This window comes from Phalaenopsis equestris, unplaced genomic scaffold (assembly GCF_001263595.1).
Source record: "Phalaenopsis equestris unplaced genomic scaffold, ASM126359v1 Scaffold000002, whole genome shotgun sequence".
Lineage (NCBI taxonomy): Eukaryota > Viridiplantae > Streptophyta > Magnoliopsida > Asparagales > Orchidaceae > Phalaenopsis > Phalaenopsis equestris.
The window spans coordinates 24655540-24671102 of NW_018164444.1; the positions used below are offsets into that span (position 1 = coordinate 24655540).

The 15563-nt window shown below is 36.4% G+C and overlaps 1 protein-coding gene across 1 annotated transcript in view; it reads left to right on the forward strand.

Moving 5' to 3' along the window:
• The window catches only part of LOC110031766 (mediator of RNA polymerase II transcription subunit 11), a 19571-nt gene extending 8368 nt beyond the window's left edge, over positions 1–11203 (forward strand). Inside the window, exon 4 of the mRNA XM_020735153.1 lies at positions 10607–11203. Within this exon, the coding sequence (XP_020590812.1) occupies positions 10607–10783 (177 nt within the window). The 3' untranslated portion in view covers positions 10784–11203. The remainder of the gene's footprint in view (positions 1–10606) is intronic.
• The last annotated feature ends 4360 nt before the right edge of the window (positions 11204–15563 follow it).

Here is a 15563-nt window from a genome sequence, read left to right on the forward strand (position 1 = left end):
AAGAAAAAAAACGAGAGTGTGTATATATATATATATATATATATATATATATATATATATATATATATATAACCTTTCTCTGCGTCAGATTCTTGTGGATTATTTCATGAAAACCTGCATCAGGTCGCCCTCGCTTCAATAGAATTCTCGAGTGAATCAATTTGTATAGTAGCACATCAGGAGGATGGTAGGAGTACAAATCTGAAATGTTGAAGGTGAAATAAGTAAGCAGGTCTGTTGGCAGATCTAAATGATGTAGGCACTGTCATTAATGTGCTTAATTACAACAAAATGTCCAAATTTTCGGGTCAGCTTGGAATATGTTGCAAGTGCATACCGTTCCTTGCGCATTCTAACCATAACAAGGTCACCCAGATAAAAAACTTTGTGACGTCGATGACTTTAGGCGTGTTGTTTGTAGTTATTGTTGGAATCAATTAATTTGGATCGAACGTGTTGAACGGGTAGCTCTTTAGCCATGGAGGTAGCAATTTGGCTTTTACACTTGGGCAATACAACAACTACATTATGATTGGGTATTCTTGTATAAATAATAGTAAAGGGGCTCTTTTCGGTGGAGCGGTTAGTCATTGAATTGTAAGCGAATTCAGCTGCCGGTCAACTTTTTTTTTTATCTTGAAATTTTTCGATTTGAAATATTTTGAAATTTAATTTAAATATAAGAGGTATATAATTTGGGTTTTGAAAGCAGTGTGCTTTAATTTTTGAAAAATGAGACCAAATGGATCTCATTCGTCCAATAGTTTGCATAATTATGTCTGATACCACGAATATTTCACTTTCTCGAAAGATAATGTATGTCTTGACGATGGACCCAATCCCGGAAACTAAGAGATTTGTGATATCCGTTTGATCTGCGAATCTTTTATATGTGACCGACAAGTTCCTTTACCTAATATAAATATTAGATAGAGTTTATTTTACCTGGGTTTCAAGTTCCCTATAGAGGCAAACCTCTATAGTTAATTACATCCCGAATAACGGGGGTCACTTGAGAAAACTCTCGATAATGATCAGAGGTATTAGTTTTCAAGAATTCAAAGTTTAGGTTTTCACGGTAGGACTTGGAAAGACAAGTGGGAGTGACTCAAATAGGAATAGTTATTTTCAGGAGTTCAAAGGAAGGAAAAGGTAGGGGATGTCACATATCCTAAGGAGAAATCTCAGTGACTTCCCAAATTATCCTAATGTGCGGCTGAGTTTTAGAGACGATGTTATTTAGGTGTTTGATCCTGCCAATTTTATTATTTAGGACTTACATTTGCATAATATCTGATTATGCAAATAGCCCGCAAAAATAAGAAGGTTTACGTCGTATCACAGGACAACCTTGGAACCTAAGGCGAGTTAGGGCTTACGCTGCACAACATGGCTGTACAGGAGCCTAAAGAGGGTGCGAGGATTTACGTCGCGTTGGGCGAGCTACCTTGAAGTCTTATGAGTTGTTATTTAGCCTAGGAGAGATTGCTGAAGAAGATCCTCTTGTCGCTCCATCCAAACTCCTCGTCGTGCTGCCCACAAAGTTGACTCCAAGCTGTTGTTGTAGCGATGACTCTAGGGTTTGTGTTTGAGATTGGTGTTTTATGCTTCACGGTTTTGGTGTCAAAGTTTGGTTTTGTTTTTTTTTGTTTTGGTTTTGCATGTAGAATAAGCAAATTGGAGGTAAATAAAAGGTATTTGAAAAGTAAAATGCAGTAACGTAAAATGATGTAGATAAACTGTAAAAACGTGTCTGAGCTTCTGCTATTGTTGCGTGATTAATATTACGAGCATAATATGATTTGCAATATCTTTAAATAAACTTGCAAGGAAAATAAACAAGACGAGAAAAACCAGCATTAAATTTAGAAAAACGAGTTGTTGCAAAATACGAACAGACAAAGAAAAATTTGTGGTCAAATATGGAAGACCAAAATAAGGTATAAGACACCAGTAAAGGTGGGGGCTCAGAGCTGTACTGTATGCTTCCCAACCTTGGGTAAAAGTTACCAACCCGATAATCTATGGAAGACAGTCCTTAAACTTAATCCAAGTCACTAGCTATGAACTTTTATAAATTTTCATAAAATTTTTTTTTCATAGAAAAACTCTTTCATTTTCATGCAAAAGTTGTTGTTTAAGTCCTTTTTTATGCAGAGTTATTTTAACATGCAGTTCTTTTTAACATGCAAAAGAGATTTTGTTTTATTTTTGTAAATATTTTGTAAAGTCGTGTAGTTCACAGTCTAGTTACTCTAATCGTGTTAGAACTACTGACAACCTAAGAGTGTCGGGGGCAGCAATCCCACAAAGAGTCGGCGAATAGTATCATCGGTCATTTCCTCTCCCTTATTAAAAATCCTTGAGTTAGGAGATACTATTCTAATAATCCTACTTCGTACCCATCGTTTAAACACACATAAGTAATGTCGTCATCGCCCTCGTCACTTAGACCCTAGACTTATTCCAGTCCGGTGATCCATATGTGGCATTAACAAATGTCCCCAATTGACAGAAGAATTTGAGTGTAATGTTCAAGCTCAAATCCCGGTGCCTCGGGTTTCACTATAGGTTAGGTCATTGCAGGAATTTCGTTATTGATTTAATTAAGGAAGCATGAACTACGTCTCGGTGCATCCTCATGTATAGTGTCTTAATTAGTTTGTGAATTAGGGTCAAGTGTCTAATTTCATTATTCATTCAAAAATTAAGTAGATGAACGCTCATCGAAAATTAGGTACTCTCACCTAGGGTGTGCTCCTAAAATTTAGGAAGCCTACACTGAAAAATTAGGGGGATGAACTCTCACCTAGGGTGTGCTCCTAAAATTTAGGAAACCTACATTGAGAATTAGGTAGATCGACTCTCACTTAGGGTGTGCTCTTAAAATCTAGGAAGCCTACACTGAGAATTAGGTAGATGGGCTCTCACCTAGGGTTTGCTTCTAAAATTTAAGAAGCCTACACTTTAACTTATGCTTAAAGTGATTTAAGGTGTTCTACCCTCAATTAAGTGTTTTCCAACTTGTCCTCAAATATTTCTAAATGTCTTCCAAATAATTAAATCAGAAATTCTCATTTTTGACTTAACCATTTAACAAAAGTAACAAAACAAACGAAAAGAGAAGGTTGACCAATTTCAAAAACTAACAAATTCAATGGGGAAATAACAAGTGAATCAACGTAAAAACGTTTAAAATCTTTCAATAAGTGTAATTGAATAAATTATCAAGAAGAGTGCTTAAACCTATTCCAAGTCAGGGTTGATCGTTCTGAAAGTTCTGCAATTCAGCATAAAAAGAAATGAGATCCAAAAACCACAAGATAGATTCAGAAAAGTGCAGCCCAAAAGCCACAAAATTGAACCAGAAAGTACAACCCACAACGACACTTTCAAACAACTCCAAACAATGGGCAATCAGTCAAGAAATCAGTCCAAAATTTCCTCCAAATAACAAATACAAAAATCACAAATCAGCCCAAAATTGGCACTTGAAATGACTCCAAAAACAGTGAAAGTATCGAGCAAGGGCATCCCCCAAACACTGTCCTATGCAACCCTTAATCCTTCCAAAATTAATGAAAAATTAGCACCAAACACGACATGTGAAACCACCAAAATAGCAACAGTTATGGCTTCCAAAAAGAATCACAAATGTTCCCAAAGTATGCACGCTAATGGCTACACGTGTTTGCATATCAAACCCCAATTTTAGTGAATTGCAGTTAAAGGGGCTTTGCATGCACATCACTCAATCCCTACATATTTACAAACCCCTCACCCAAATTTTGATGTTTTCATTACATATTTTCATACCTACTACCTTGACTATGCATGAGAAAGTGCATCTCGTGTTTAAAGGTTGAAACCATAGTAAGCTTTATGTGATATGAAAAGTTCGGATGCCACACACGTAATGAATAGAGTTGAGGTGTTAGATATGTAAAAAAGCAGGAGATAAGTGGTATGTACTTAAGAATTGAAGTTTGAGTGTTGGATACGTAAATATGTAAGGATTGAGTGTTACAAATTTGAAAATTCCCCTCTTGAATTTTAACATAATCATGAAGCAACATTAATGTCTCTGAGCCACCATTAACAAGCGCATCTCCTTCGTTCGATTTCTTCTATTCAAGTGACAAGAACAACAATCCGAATTATATGTAATGGATGACCCATAGATTAATGTCTTAATATAAACATAAGACCAATCCGGTTACAAAACGTTATCTAACAATTAAAAAATGATTAACACCATAGGCTTAAGCCAGAAAAATATTTACTTCTAGTTCTTAATCACTCCTACGAACAATGTCAATAGTCCAAGCATGGAATGAAACTGGTACAAATAGTGCAAATGTAGATCATGCCAACAGTTTTAACCTTTTAAAAAATTTTGGCTGAGCCACAAACCTTCTTATGTATGCATACCAGTTATATATTAATCATACTATTGAATGAAAACAAATTTTGCTTGATGTTTCCTCTTTCTATGATGTCCAAATCCAAACAGTCCTCCACAACCATAACCAAAAGTAGAGACAGATAATCAATTAAACATAGATAAGTGCATTTCCAATAACCTTTCCGTATTTTTTTTTTCACAATAATACCAACAACATAGCTGAAATTTAATAAATCAAGAGCAATATCAATGGATAAGGGAAGCTCATAAAACCAACTAAAGCAATTAGGATGAGGCTAATGGTGATGACGAGTTTAATCTGTATAAAGGAATGTGTAAACAACCAGCGGATTGTTAGATCCCGGATAAGACTTACGAATAAGTGACAAACTTTTCTTGGGACTGCAGCAGAGGATGTCAAAGGAGTTTCAACGTCGGGTGCTATAGAGGAGGAAGACCAAGCTGAGAAGAGTGCAGAAGCAGTCTTGCACGAAGCAGAAATCGATCCCTAACCAAACAAATGAAGGAAGAGGGAGGCGGACTCGAGCGATCGAGAGAGAGCAGGTGAATTTTTCCGTCGCTTGGCGCTTCTGTTGCGAGGAATAGAGGAGTTGGGGGGAATGGAGCCGAGCAGGAGAGTCGCAGCAGGCAAGAATCTCGGTGCCGAGAGAGGAGGCGAGCAGAGCATTTTGCGCGTGAAGAGGAGGGAGCAGGGATCGAGTTGTTGCGAGAGAGAGAGAGCACGTGAGCCGAACGGATGTTCGGTCGGGCAAGGAAGAGAGGAGGCGGAGGGAATGGAGCCGAGCAGGAGAGTCGCAGCTGGCAAAAATCTCGGTGCCGAGAGAGGAGGAGGCGAGCAGACCTTTTTCTGCGTGAAGAGGAGGGAGGCGAGATCGAGTTGTCGCGAGAGAGAGAGAGAGCAGATGAGCCGAACGGATGTTCGGTCGGGCGAGGAAGAGAGGAGGCCGAGGCGAACCTAACAGCTGTTCGGTCGGAGGAGGAGAAGCTAGCGGTGGTCTTCGACACAGAGAAGAAGAAGCGAATTCGAGGGGGCGAAGGTTTCTGGCGAGCTTTAAAGGAAGGCGAGGGTTTCAAGCGGGAGGGACGAAGCGGGTGAATGTGGTGCTTCTCTTTGAAGACGGATCGGGAGAGAAGGGGAGCGACAGGCTTCGGTGGTAGAGGGGAGATTCAGTTAGAGGTTCGTCGTGGGGAGGAGAAGAAGCGCGACCAGTCGGAAGGAGCTGGATCGAGCGTGAGAGTGAGGAGTTGAATGAAGAGCCTCGAGCCTAGTCAGGGGGAAGAGTATATCGGAAATTCCAGAGAGACGTTATGCGAGACTTTGGCGGAGAATTGAATGAATTTCGTTGATCAAGCAGGTTCAAAAGGAAAATTTTTAACTCTCAATTATAATGAGATTAATTGACCCATTTGAAATTTGAAAATTTTAAATTTAAAATTTTTTAACTCTTATTTAGCCTAGGCCCACGCCTCGCTAATTAAAAAAAAAACGTGCATCGATTTTCATGTTTTTTTTTGCAAGTGCATGACCATAGTGATATGGTTGTTCTCCCTAGCTAAAGTCGACGTCCGCGCCGGCGCGGTTTGTTTCTTCATCTAGAGTCGTCAGGATTAGTTTGCCGATTGTAGTGTCTGCGAGTGCTCGGGTCACGAAGGGTTTACCTAAAACTGCCCGATCCTATCCGAGCCTATGGGAACTCATTTTCGGGTCCTCTACATGTTAGTTCCTAGCCCTTGCAACTAAGAGTCGAGTGCTTGAGACTACTCATGCGGGGTCTACACAAAAATAAGTCAAGATGTGGTTTGAAGTTCTACGGGAGGTGGGCATCATTACTAGTCTGTTAAGATGGTCAACAAGGAACTCCTAAGGCTAGATTTTGTGTTCTGGGAGTAGGAAACTAAGACCTCACTGAAAATGAAGTCAACATCAGCTTGTCCCAAAATGTTATCCCATTGTTTCAGATGGCATTGCACAAGGCAACGGAGCATATTACCAAGGTACAATTTACAACCTCGGTTCGCCCATCCATTTGTGGATTGTATGCCGAACTTAGCTGGAGAGTGGTTTGTAAGCATTTCCAAAGCTCGCTCCAAAAACATCTAACAAATTAGACATCACGATCAAAAGTGATGCTTTGGGGAAATCCATGTAGGCGAACGATTCCTGACAAAAAAAGACGAGCTATGTTGATAGCATCTAAAGTGTTTTTACATACCACTGTTATTTTTGAAAATCGGTCAATGATGGCCATGATTGGATCAACTCCTTTTTTTGTCTTGGGCATACCCAAGATGAAGTCCAAGCTAAGATCTTCCCAAATTGAATCCGGAACTGGAAGAGACTTATATAAACCAGTATTCTGTTGTGTGCCTTTATAATTTTGACAAACTGAACCCTTTTCTACAAATCTGGAGACATCTCTCCGTAATCAGGGCCAGAAAAAGTGTTCTTGTAGGCGAGCTAATATATTGTCATGTTCAACATGAGCTGCTAAGCCTCCCTGAACTCGTAATGATGTGTCTGGAATACAATTGGTTTCCTTTAAACAAATAGCCATGACGAATATAATAATCTTTAATTGGATGTGAAGTATTGCACCGTGTCCAAATGGAGGAGAAGTCTTTGTCTTCAACATACAAATCTTTAATGGATTCAAGGCCAGTTAATTCCGTTTGTAAAAAGTTGAGAAGAACAACTCTTCTACTGAGAGCTTGTGCTACGTGGTTTTGAGCACCTGGCTTATGTAAAAACCATCGTGCAAGCATGCGATTCACAAATTTTTGTAAGTTGCAAGGCTTGATGCTCACTACACAATACAAAATCTTGGCGAAGTAATGTTCGTACTGTTTACGAGCCCTGACCACTGCATATAATTCTTGTTGTAAACAGTCCATTTTGTCTACTAAAACTGAGCTTTTCACTGAAAAATGTAATGGGACGGCCCTCTTGGGTTAGAGGAGCCCCTATTCCAATCATCAAGGCATTGGTATCAACTTGGAATGGTTTATCTAAGCTGGAAGAGCCAATACCAGAGCTAGTGATGGCTTCTTTGATGGTTTCTAAGCTCCATTAACACATGCGCCAATTACCGTCCTTTTTTTTGGAACTGAGAGTGTTGGGATTGCACAAGGATTTAAAATATGTTGTATTAATTGTTCAGCTAATAAATCATTAACTATAACTTGTAAAATTTGATGCTCTTTTGGGCTCATTCGGTAGTGCGGTAGACTCGGTAAAGAAGCATTGTGTACAACGTCGGTTTGGTGTTGAATCATATGGAGAGGAGGTAATCTCGAGGGTAATTCGGTCTGATGTCATGAAATTGTTGTAATAGTTGTACTTCAGCTGGAACGTTGTTTGAAGCTGAGCCTCTAGTGGTTTTTGTCATCACCACAGCCAAGAGAAAGGAAGTTTTTTGGATATCCTTCATAAGTGATGGACCTTAAACTATAGATAAAGCTGAATTGCTGTGGAAGATTTTACGGAATTAGTAGAAGATACTAGCAACTTTAATTTTTTCCCTTTCCAGTCAAATGAATAAATATTAAGCCGATAATCATAACTTGATGTCGTATCAAATTGCCAAGGTTTGTCAAGTATAAGATGAAAAACTTCCTTGTCCAAGAGATCACAAAGTACTTCGCAAATAAAATATTTTTCAATAGAAAAATTGAAACCACCAATTTTGGAAACGAGTACTTCGATGCCTTTCTTAATCCAACTGATTTTATACAGTTTGGGGTGATCGGTAGTTTTAATTTGTAAAGCTTGCACAATAGATTGAGAAATTATGTTCTCAGTACAACCACATTTAATGAGCAAATCACATCCATTTCTCTTAATGGTACATTTAGTACGAAATATAGTATGTCGTTGGGAAACCATCGACTGTCGTGGCGCTAGAAGTAACTTTTCAATGACACATATAAGAGCCTCTCCTTCATTTCCAACTACATCTTCAATTTCAGCTTCACCGCCATCAGAGGAATTGTCTTGCAATTCATCATTAGCTTCGCCGTCCATGAGTTGAATTTGTTGCCGAGTTGGGTATTCATTTGATATATGTCCGGGTTGAAAACAGTGAAAGCATTTTAAATTGGAAGGTTTGGAGTATGGATTGTCCTTCATTAACATTTCACCCTTAATGGAAGCCTTTTTGACTGCTGCTAAAATGGGTTTAGGTGCTGATTGGAATTGAAGAGAGCTCATTTTCGGTGTCCAATTAGCATTAATATTTCTAGATTCAAATGCTGCCCTTCTTGACAAATTACCCTTTGTGTGTCTGTTGAGTTGCAATCCTGCTTTGTATGCTAGATTCACTGCTTGCAGCAAAGACCAAACTGAATTCAATTCCAGTTCATCTTGAATGGTATCTTTAAGAGCATCAATATATCTGGCAACTAATTGATTGTTGAACTCATTTAAATTTTTTCTAGTGTCGAGCCGATTAAATTTTTCAGTGCATGCGCTGATATATTTAGAGCCCTTGGAACAATGTTGATATTGAGTATATAACATTTTCTCATAATGTATAAGTAAAAAGTGTCCTCACAGGAGTTGTTTCATTCTCTACCGACTGTGAACTGCTCTTCGATCTTTTCTTTTCGTTTTCGCATCTGACGGAGTTGCAGCCACCATGCCCCTGCCACACCTTTTGAACGGCAGGCTATTTCACTTGCTTCTCCGTTGGAATGTCCATGTATTCAAAGAATGTTTCCACCTATTGTTCCCAATCAAGATAGTCTTCAATGTGAAAGTGGCCATCAAAGAAAGGAATATCTAGTTTCACACGAAATCACTATATGTTTTGCTGCCAGATCCATTTTGTCTGTAAGCCAATGTGCCTCACAGATTTCAACTTCTTCAGATTTAGATATATCAAAATGACGCTTCACATCAATATCATTTTTTGGTTCCAGATTTTCTTGTGGATCAAAAAATGGCGTTGAAAACATATAATGTCCGGTACTTTGATTATGGTGCACTGGTGTGGTTGCCGGGCCTCTCATTTTGAGCTTTTGGATCTACCTTCGCGTCTCCATAGAGAATTGGATGAATTCAAAAGCGAGTTCATCGATTTGCTTCACTAGGTTTTCCTGTGGTATCCCAATTGATTCAAGGCTACAGGAACTGTTAACAACCACGTGTTTAATTCCTTTGGGCATGGTTACCGACGATCAGTGGCTCTGATACCAATTTAGCGGGGTACCTGCTTCAGGAAAGTCAAAGAAGAAAAATAGAGAAAAGGGAAAATCAAAATTTATAGTCTGTATATATATATATATATATATATATATATATATTTCCTGCCAGGGACCACCCCCATAGCATAATAATAGAAAATGGAAAACTATTATGCATAATGGAAAATTAAACCGAACCCATGTGCTAAAGAAACAGCTTATGCATATATAGGTATATATATATATATATAGTGGGCAAGATTGACCGAGGGGTGGGCCACCCTTCAAGTCCCAAACGTTCCACTATGTGCTAATTCGAACAGCTTGTTAGAGCTTAGATTCGAACTCCTACTTGAGGGTCTTATGCTGAAGCCGCCATGAATGATCCAAGGTTTGGGCACAAATATAGGTCTCTCTCTCTCTCTCTCTCTATATATATATATATATATATAGACATAGATGTGGAGAACTTTCTTGTGCGCCAGATTATTGTGGAATATTTTATGAAACCTGCATCAGTGTTAGTCTCAGTTATAAGAAGCTCCTCTCAGTGTAACGAGAACTTATTTATTTATTTTATTTTATTTTTTGAAAATAGGCCGAGTATTTATTTGATACTTGTTAGTTTGATATTTTTAAGAATTGTTCTATTAGTTTTTAGGCCTGAATGAACGTGTTTTTGATAGGAGGTATTGAACAGAAGAATGAATATAGAATAGGAAGAACCATCAAAAAAGGAAGCCTGCTACCATTTGCATTCAGGGGCCTTTACTTTGGTTCAAGTGTCTGGTGTGCAAGAATATCCATTTTATCCTTTCATCTTTCACTATTAATCTTAAATATATTAGCATATGTAAGGCATGAAATTATTGTTATTTTGATATCAAAACTTATAGGATTGTATTTTTGTTATTTTTTTGTATATGTTGTCTTCTAACTTCAACTGTTAATGTACTAATTAAGACTTTGGAGGGTAAAGTTTGTTTCCTGGTGTTGCAGGAGATCCAATCGACATTAAGAGAAGAAATTAAGAGTGCCTGTGATTATCGTCCGTTTGAGAATTGCGACTATAGTGCAAGAATTTCCAATGAAATTTCTTGCCAAAAACTGGAATACATCATTGAGCAGTTAGATGGCATGAAGAAAACCATTAATCATTGCGGAGATGGAACTTGAAAAGCTTGATATTTCCAACTCCCTGAGGATTGGTAACTTGAGTTTCTTCATTGTATAACCACACAACTTGAATTTATTTTCTTCGTTAAGGCTTGGAACTAGCTTGGAATTTGGCAACCGCATTGTGCATTTTCTTTTTATATAATGTATTATGAATATTTTAGAAATACAATAAAAAAAAATAATGTACACGAGTTTTTTCTGATAAGTTTTTAGTGAGGAAGAAAAACTTTTTTTCCCTCGCACTGAAAGACAAACATCTCAACCATTAGGCCAAGGCGGATAATTTCCCTAATTGGCCTGGCTTTTATTTATTTATTTTTTTATAGCAGCATGCAGGGGTGAAGGTGACATTTCATTGTATCCTGGTACGAGAATGATAATATCAATTGTAAATTTTTGTAAGATTGAAAATGTTGGGTGACGGTTATATTATCACGGCTCTGTAGCTTAGTATAAATACACCGTTGGCATCAAGTCTGGAAGTCTGGTTGTTCATTACATTGATAGCATTAAATGTGAGTTGGCCTTCGCTAAAAGTAAGAGTCTGGATCAGCTGATTAACTCACGGTTCATTTCCATAAAAAGATCAAGCTTGTTATGTCTTTAAGCATTAAGCACGTCTAAGTCCATTACCTATTGGTTTGTGTACTCGCACTCATTTATCCCAACCAAGCTCCTACGGGGAGTCACTGACTCTTATTCTATTACGGATGTTATGCTCGATTTGTGTTTCATTATTGAAACGAATGAGCCCCCCCTCTTAATATTAAGGTTTGTAAAATTTCACCATTAGCCAAGTCCTTTAAGCAAGATTTTCATTTTGTTGGCAGCATTAAAGTAAAGTTGATTTTTGTTAGCCTAGAAGTTTGTATAAGTTAATTCACTTGAATAATTTTTTATCCATGATTAGTTTCAGAAAAATAATATCCATTTCATGAAAAACAACACCCTTCTAATATATAGGCCATAAAAGCTCTAGTTTGCTTCTCGTTCTAGTTTTTCTATGCTCATCATTAATGATTCTTAGCATACTCGCACTCATCCAAATCAAGCTAATATGGCATCACTTTCATGCAATCAGAGATTTTATAGTAGGTTCTCTTACGCTACCAACTAAAAACAAGCATTTAGAGTTGTAATCGAGTCGAGCCGTGTATATCGAAGTTCAAACTTGGCTTGGTATAATTATAAGTTCATATTTGGATTGAGCTTGTATCGAGTTTTTATATATTGTTTAAGCTTGACTTGTTTAAAATTTTAAATGTTTGTACTTGATTTGTTTATGACAAGTGAACAAGCATTTGAACGAGTTAATAAATGAGCTTAAAAGTTCAAATGAGTATAGAATTTCATGAAAAAATTTCAATAAAAAATTTTACAAATCTGATCGTCCTATATATAAATTATGTATAGATGAAAGGTAACTCATGAACCATGATCCTATGGAATGTAATCTTTCATATTTTAACATGATTATGCTTTTAGGTTTTCACCCAACTCTCACTATCAGATATTGTTGTTGGTTTTCCCATAGTTATATGTACTTATCCTTTTCCTAACTTTTTTGGACAATTTTGTAGATATCTTTCATATTGATTTATTGCACCATTCTTATTCTTAATCATGTATAACTTACAATAATTACACTGCATTTTCTTAACATCACTTTTTAATTTGGTAGGATTTATTAGCAAGTGGAAATGAGAGATATACAAGAGATTAGAGTTTCATAGATCCTTGCAAATCATATTTCGTTATTGCATTAGATGCTTAATTCCCTAGCAACTCACAGTTTTGTATTTTTCAAATGAAACGGAAAGACGTGAAATTGTGAGAAGTCAAAAGGAAAGTGAGTTTTACAGAGGTTTAAAGTTAAATTTAAGGGGCATTTCCTACAACCACGTTTTATGTATTATCATGTCCAACACCTAAACTTTAATAAAATAAATATATAAATATTATATTACTATCAAATCTATAATTAAATAATTTCTAGTTAATTAAATCTTATTAAAATAATATATTATATATGATATGAGTTATCATCGAGCTTAATATTGAGTATTTAACAAGTTACTTGTTGAACAACAAATGAGTTTCTTTGTGAATATAAATGAAAAGGTTCGATTATGTTCATTTTTAGTTCATTTAAGCATCGCTTTTAAAAATTGTACAAGTTTGTTCATTTTTAATTTGAACGAACATGATCGAGTAATAATTGAGTTGAGTTCGAGTTATTCGTCAAGTGCATTGGTTCATTTACAACTCTACGGGTACCTAGTAAATTGAACTAGGGATTCTATATTAGACTAATCTAGGGTAAGTGTGTGGTCCTAGGTTTTCACCTACATTTGCTATCCTAAGGCATAGTTTGGAGCTATCCTAGGGTGTGGATATGAAATTTAAAGTTGGTTGTTTTTAGAATTTAAGGGGTTTGATAATTATTAAGGGACTTGTTTCCTCGTCAAAATTGTCAGTTATGGTCACAAATCAAGGTATTTTTAAGTGTTGTGATTTTTCTATTCAAAGCCAAGTTTTGGTAAAATGATCAATTATACATTTTTTTCCATCCAAGGGTTTTGTTTTCTTCCTAAGTTTTTGTTCTCCCTCTCAGGGTTTTGATTGTGGAAGGGATGGTAATTCTTAACGAATAAGGCTAAGTTATTAAATTTAAAATTCTCATAGTAAAGATTTTTTAAAATTCAAATTAAGTTGCCTTCAGGGTGGCTCTATAGAGCCCAGACTAGTGTCATAGCGCCAGTCACGACTAGAAACATGCACTATAGAGCCAATTTTGGGTGCTATAGCGCCCGAGACAATTTTTGGATGGGTTTTGGGCGATTCTGAGCCATTCTAGGATGTTCTGAAAGCTTCTGGACAACTTGCACGCTCCATGGAGTGGTTAAATAAATCTTGACACTTATTAAGGCTTTTGGATAAAGGGATGTGTCTCTTGGAGTGAAAGGGTGTGTCTTTTGGATGAAGAGATGCGTCTCTTAAAAAAAGGATTGAGTTTTTTGTGTCTCTTTAAATAGAGACAAGAAATTAGAGAATTTTGGCGCGAGTATGGAGATATAGATTTTCACATTTTGTGGAGAGATTGGTAAAGGATTTTGAGAGATATGAGCAAGGAAGTATGAGCGGCACATGGATCAGTAGAAGGCTTTGTTGGAGAGATTTTCATCTTTCTTTTAGAGGAAAAAAACTAAGTACTGTGTTCTTCACTCTCTTGTAATTGTATTAAACACTTCCTAGTAGATTTTCTTTGATTTAAACAAAGTTTTATGTGGTGTTTTATTCATGATTTGTAAATAATTTTCTTTACTTTTTTCTTTTAATATGAAGTAGTGACACGTGTAGGAAAATTTGTTTCATGATAGAATTTTTTTATTTTCATGTGATGAGTAATATCTCCTTTGCTTCATTACATAACTTAAATGAAAATAGTTTATGTTAAAATTTTTTTGCATGTGAAACTAAAACTCGGGAGAGTAGTGATATTGCAATTTGAGTGTACTCACATTGACCGATTGACAAATAAAATAGTTTAGGCAACAATGCAACTTTTAAAGAAATACAATTTAATGAGTTGTTTCTATTAGATGCTTCTATGTGATATATAGTTGCAATAAACTAGTAGAATAGTAAGCATTCAACATACCTATACACTCGAAAGACGGCAGGTAGACATATGTTCCTTATTGACACATAATTTATTAGTTAATTCTATCAATCATTTTACTGTTGATGTCATTATCTTCATTTTACTTTTCTTTTGCAATAAAATAGATGCATGTTTAGGAAGATTTTCTTAGATATTTTCTTATTTTATTAATGTGATAGTATTTTCCTGGACCTTAATTGACTTTGCAAAATAATCACTTGTGAGGTTAAAATTCATTGTGAAACATAAAGACCCTTGAGGGCTATGATTTCACCCAACTAGTGAGTACCACATTTAATCTTGGGCAAAGCCGTTGCGATCGTCTGAGAGAAGTGTAAATAGATTGGGAGAAGTTTTGTGGGCATAGAGTTGATGTTTCTAGGGTGAAAGATTAGATTCTCTTATCAATTAAGTCTAGAGTTTGGATCTTAAGGGTCCCTAGTAGGTCCTATAGAGAGGGCACATTGGGTAATCTAGAAGTGAGAGGTCAGAATCTACTTAGCACAACTACACAAGTTGGTTAAGATCTCTAGGTTCACCAATGTTATTTTCTAGCACCGGGAAGGGGTAAAAAATATGTATGCTCATATTTTTCATTGATAATATTATATTTTAAGCATTTCATTTCTACACATTATCTAGGTCATTGCATGAGAAGGGTAATTTTTAACATCTCAAAATTCTCTAAACTAAATTTATCTACAAAAGTTATCTTTATATTTAATATTTTCATTTAAAAGTAGCTGTTAGAAAGATCATTTTAATCGATATTCCAAACTAAGGTTTGATAGTAGTAGACTAGAATTAGTTTAAGAGATTTCTTAGCTAGCTTCTCTATGGAATCGATACTGGGGACTTAAAACAAAACCTTATCTTACTTCAAACGATACGTATACTTGCGTAGTACCCCTAGTGTGTAAAATATTTTTTAAAATTTATAACATTTTGATTTTGCACACTAGCCATTAAGTATAAATAAGGTCAAGTTTTTTGTCATCTTTTGAAAGCTAAATTACTGTGTAATTGCTGGTCGGGTCACCGACAGTCTCTCGCCTCTTTTATTTCCTAACAACCATTTTTTCTGGACTGATGTTGGAGCAAGCAGATGCCCTG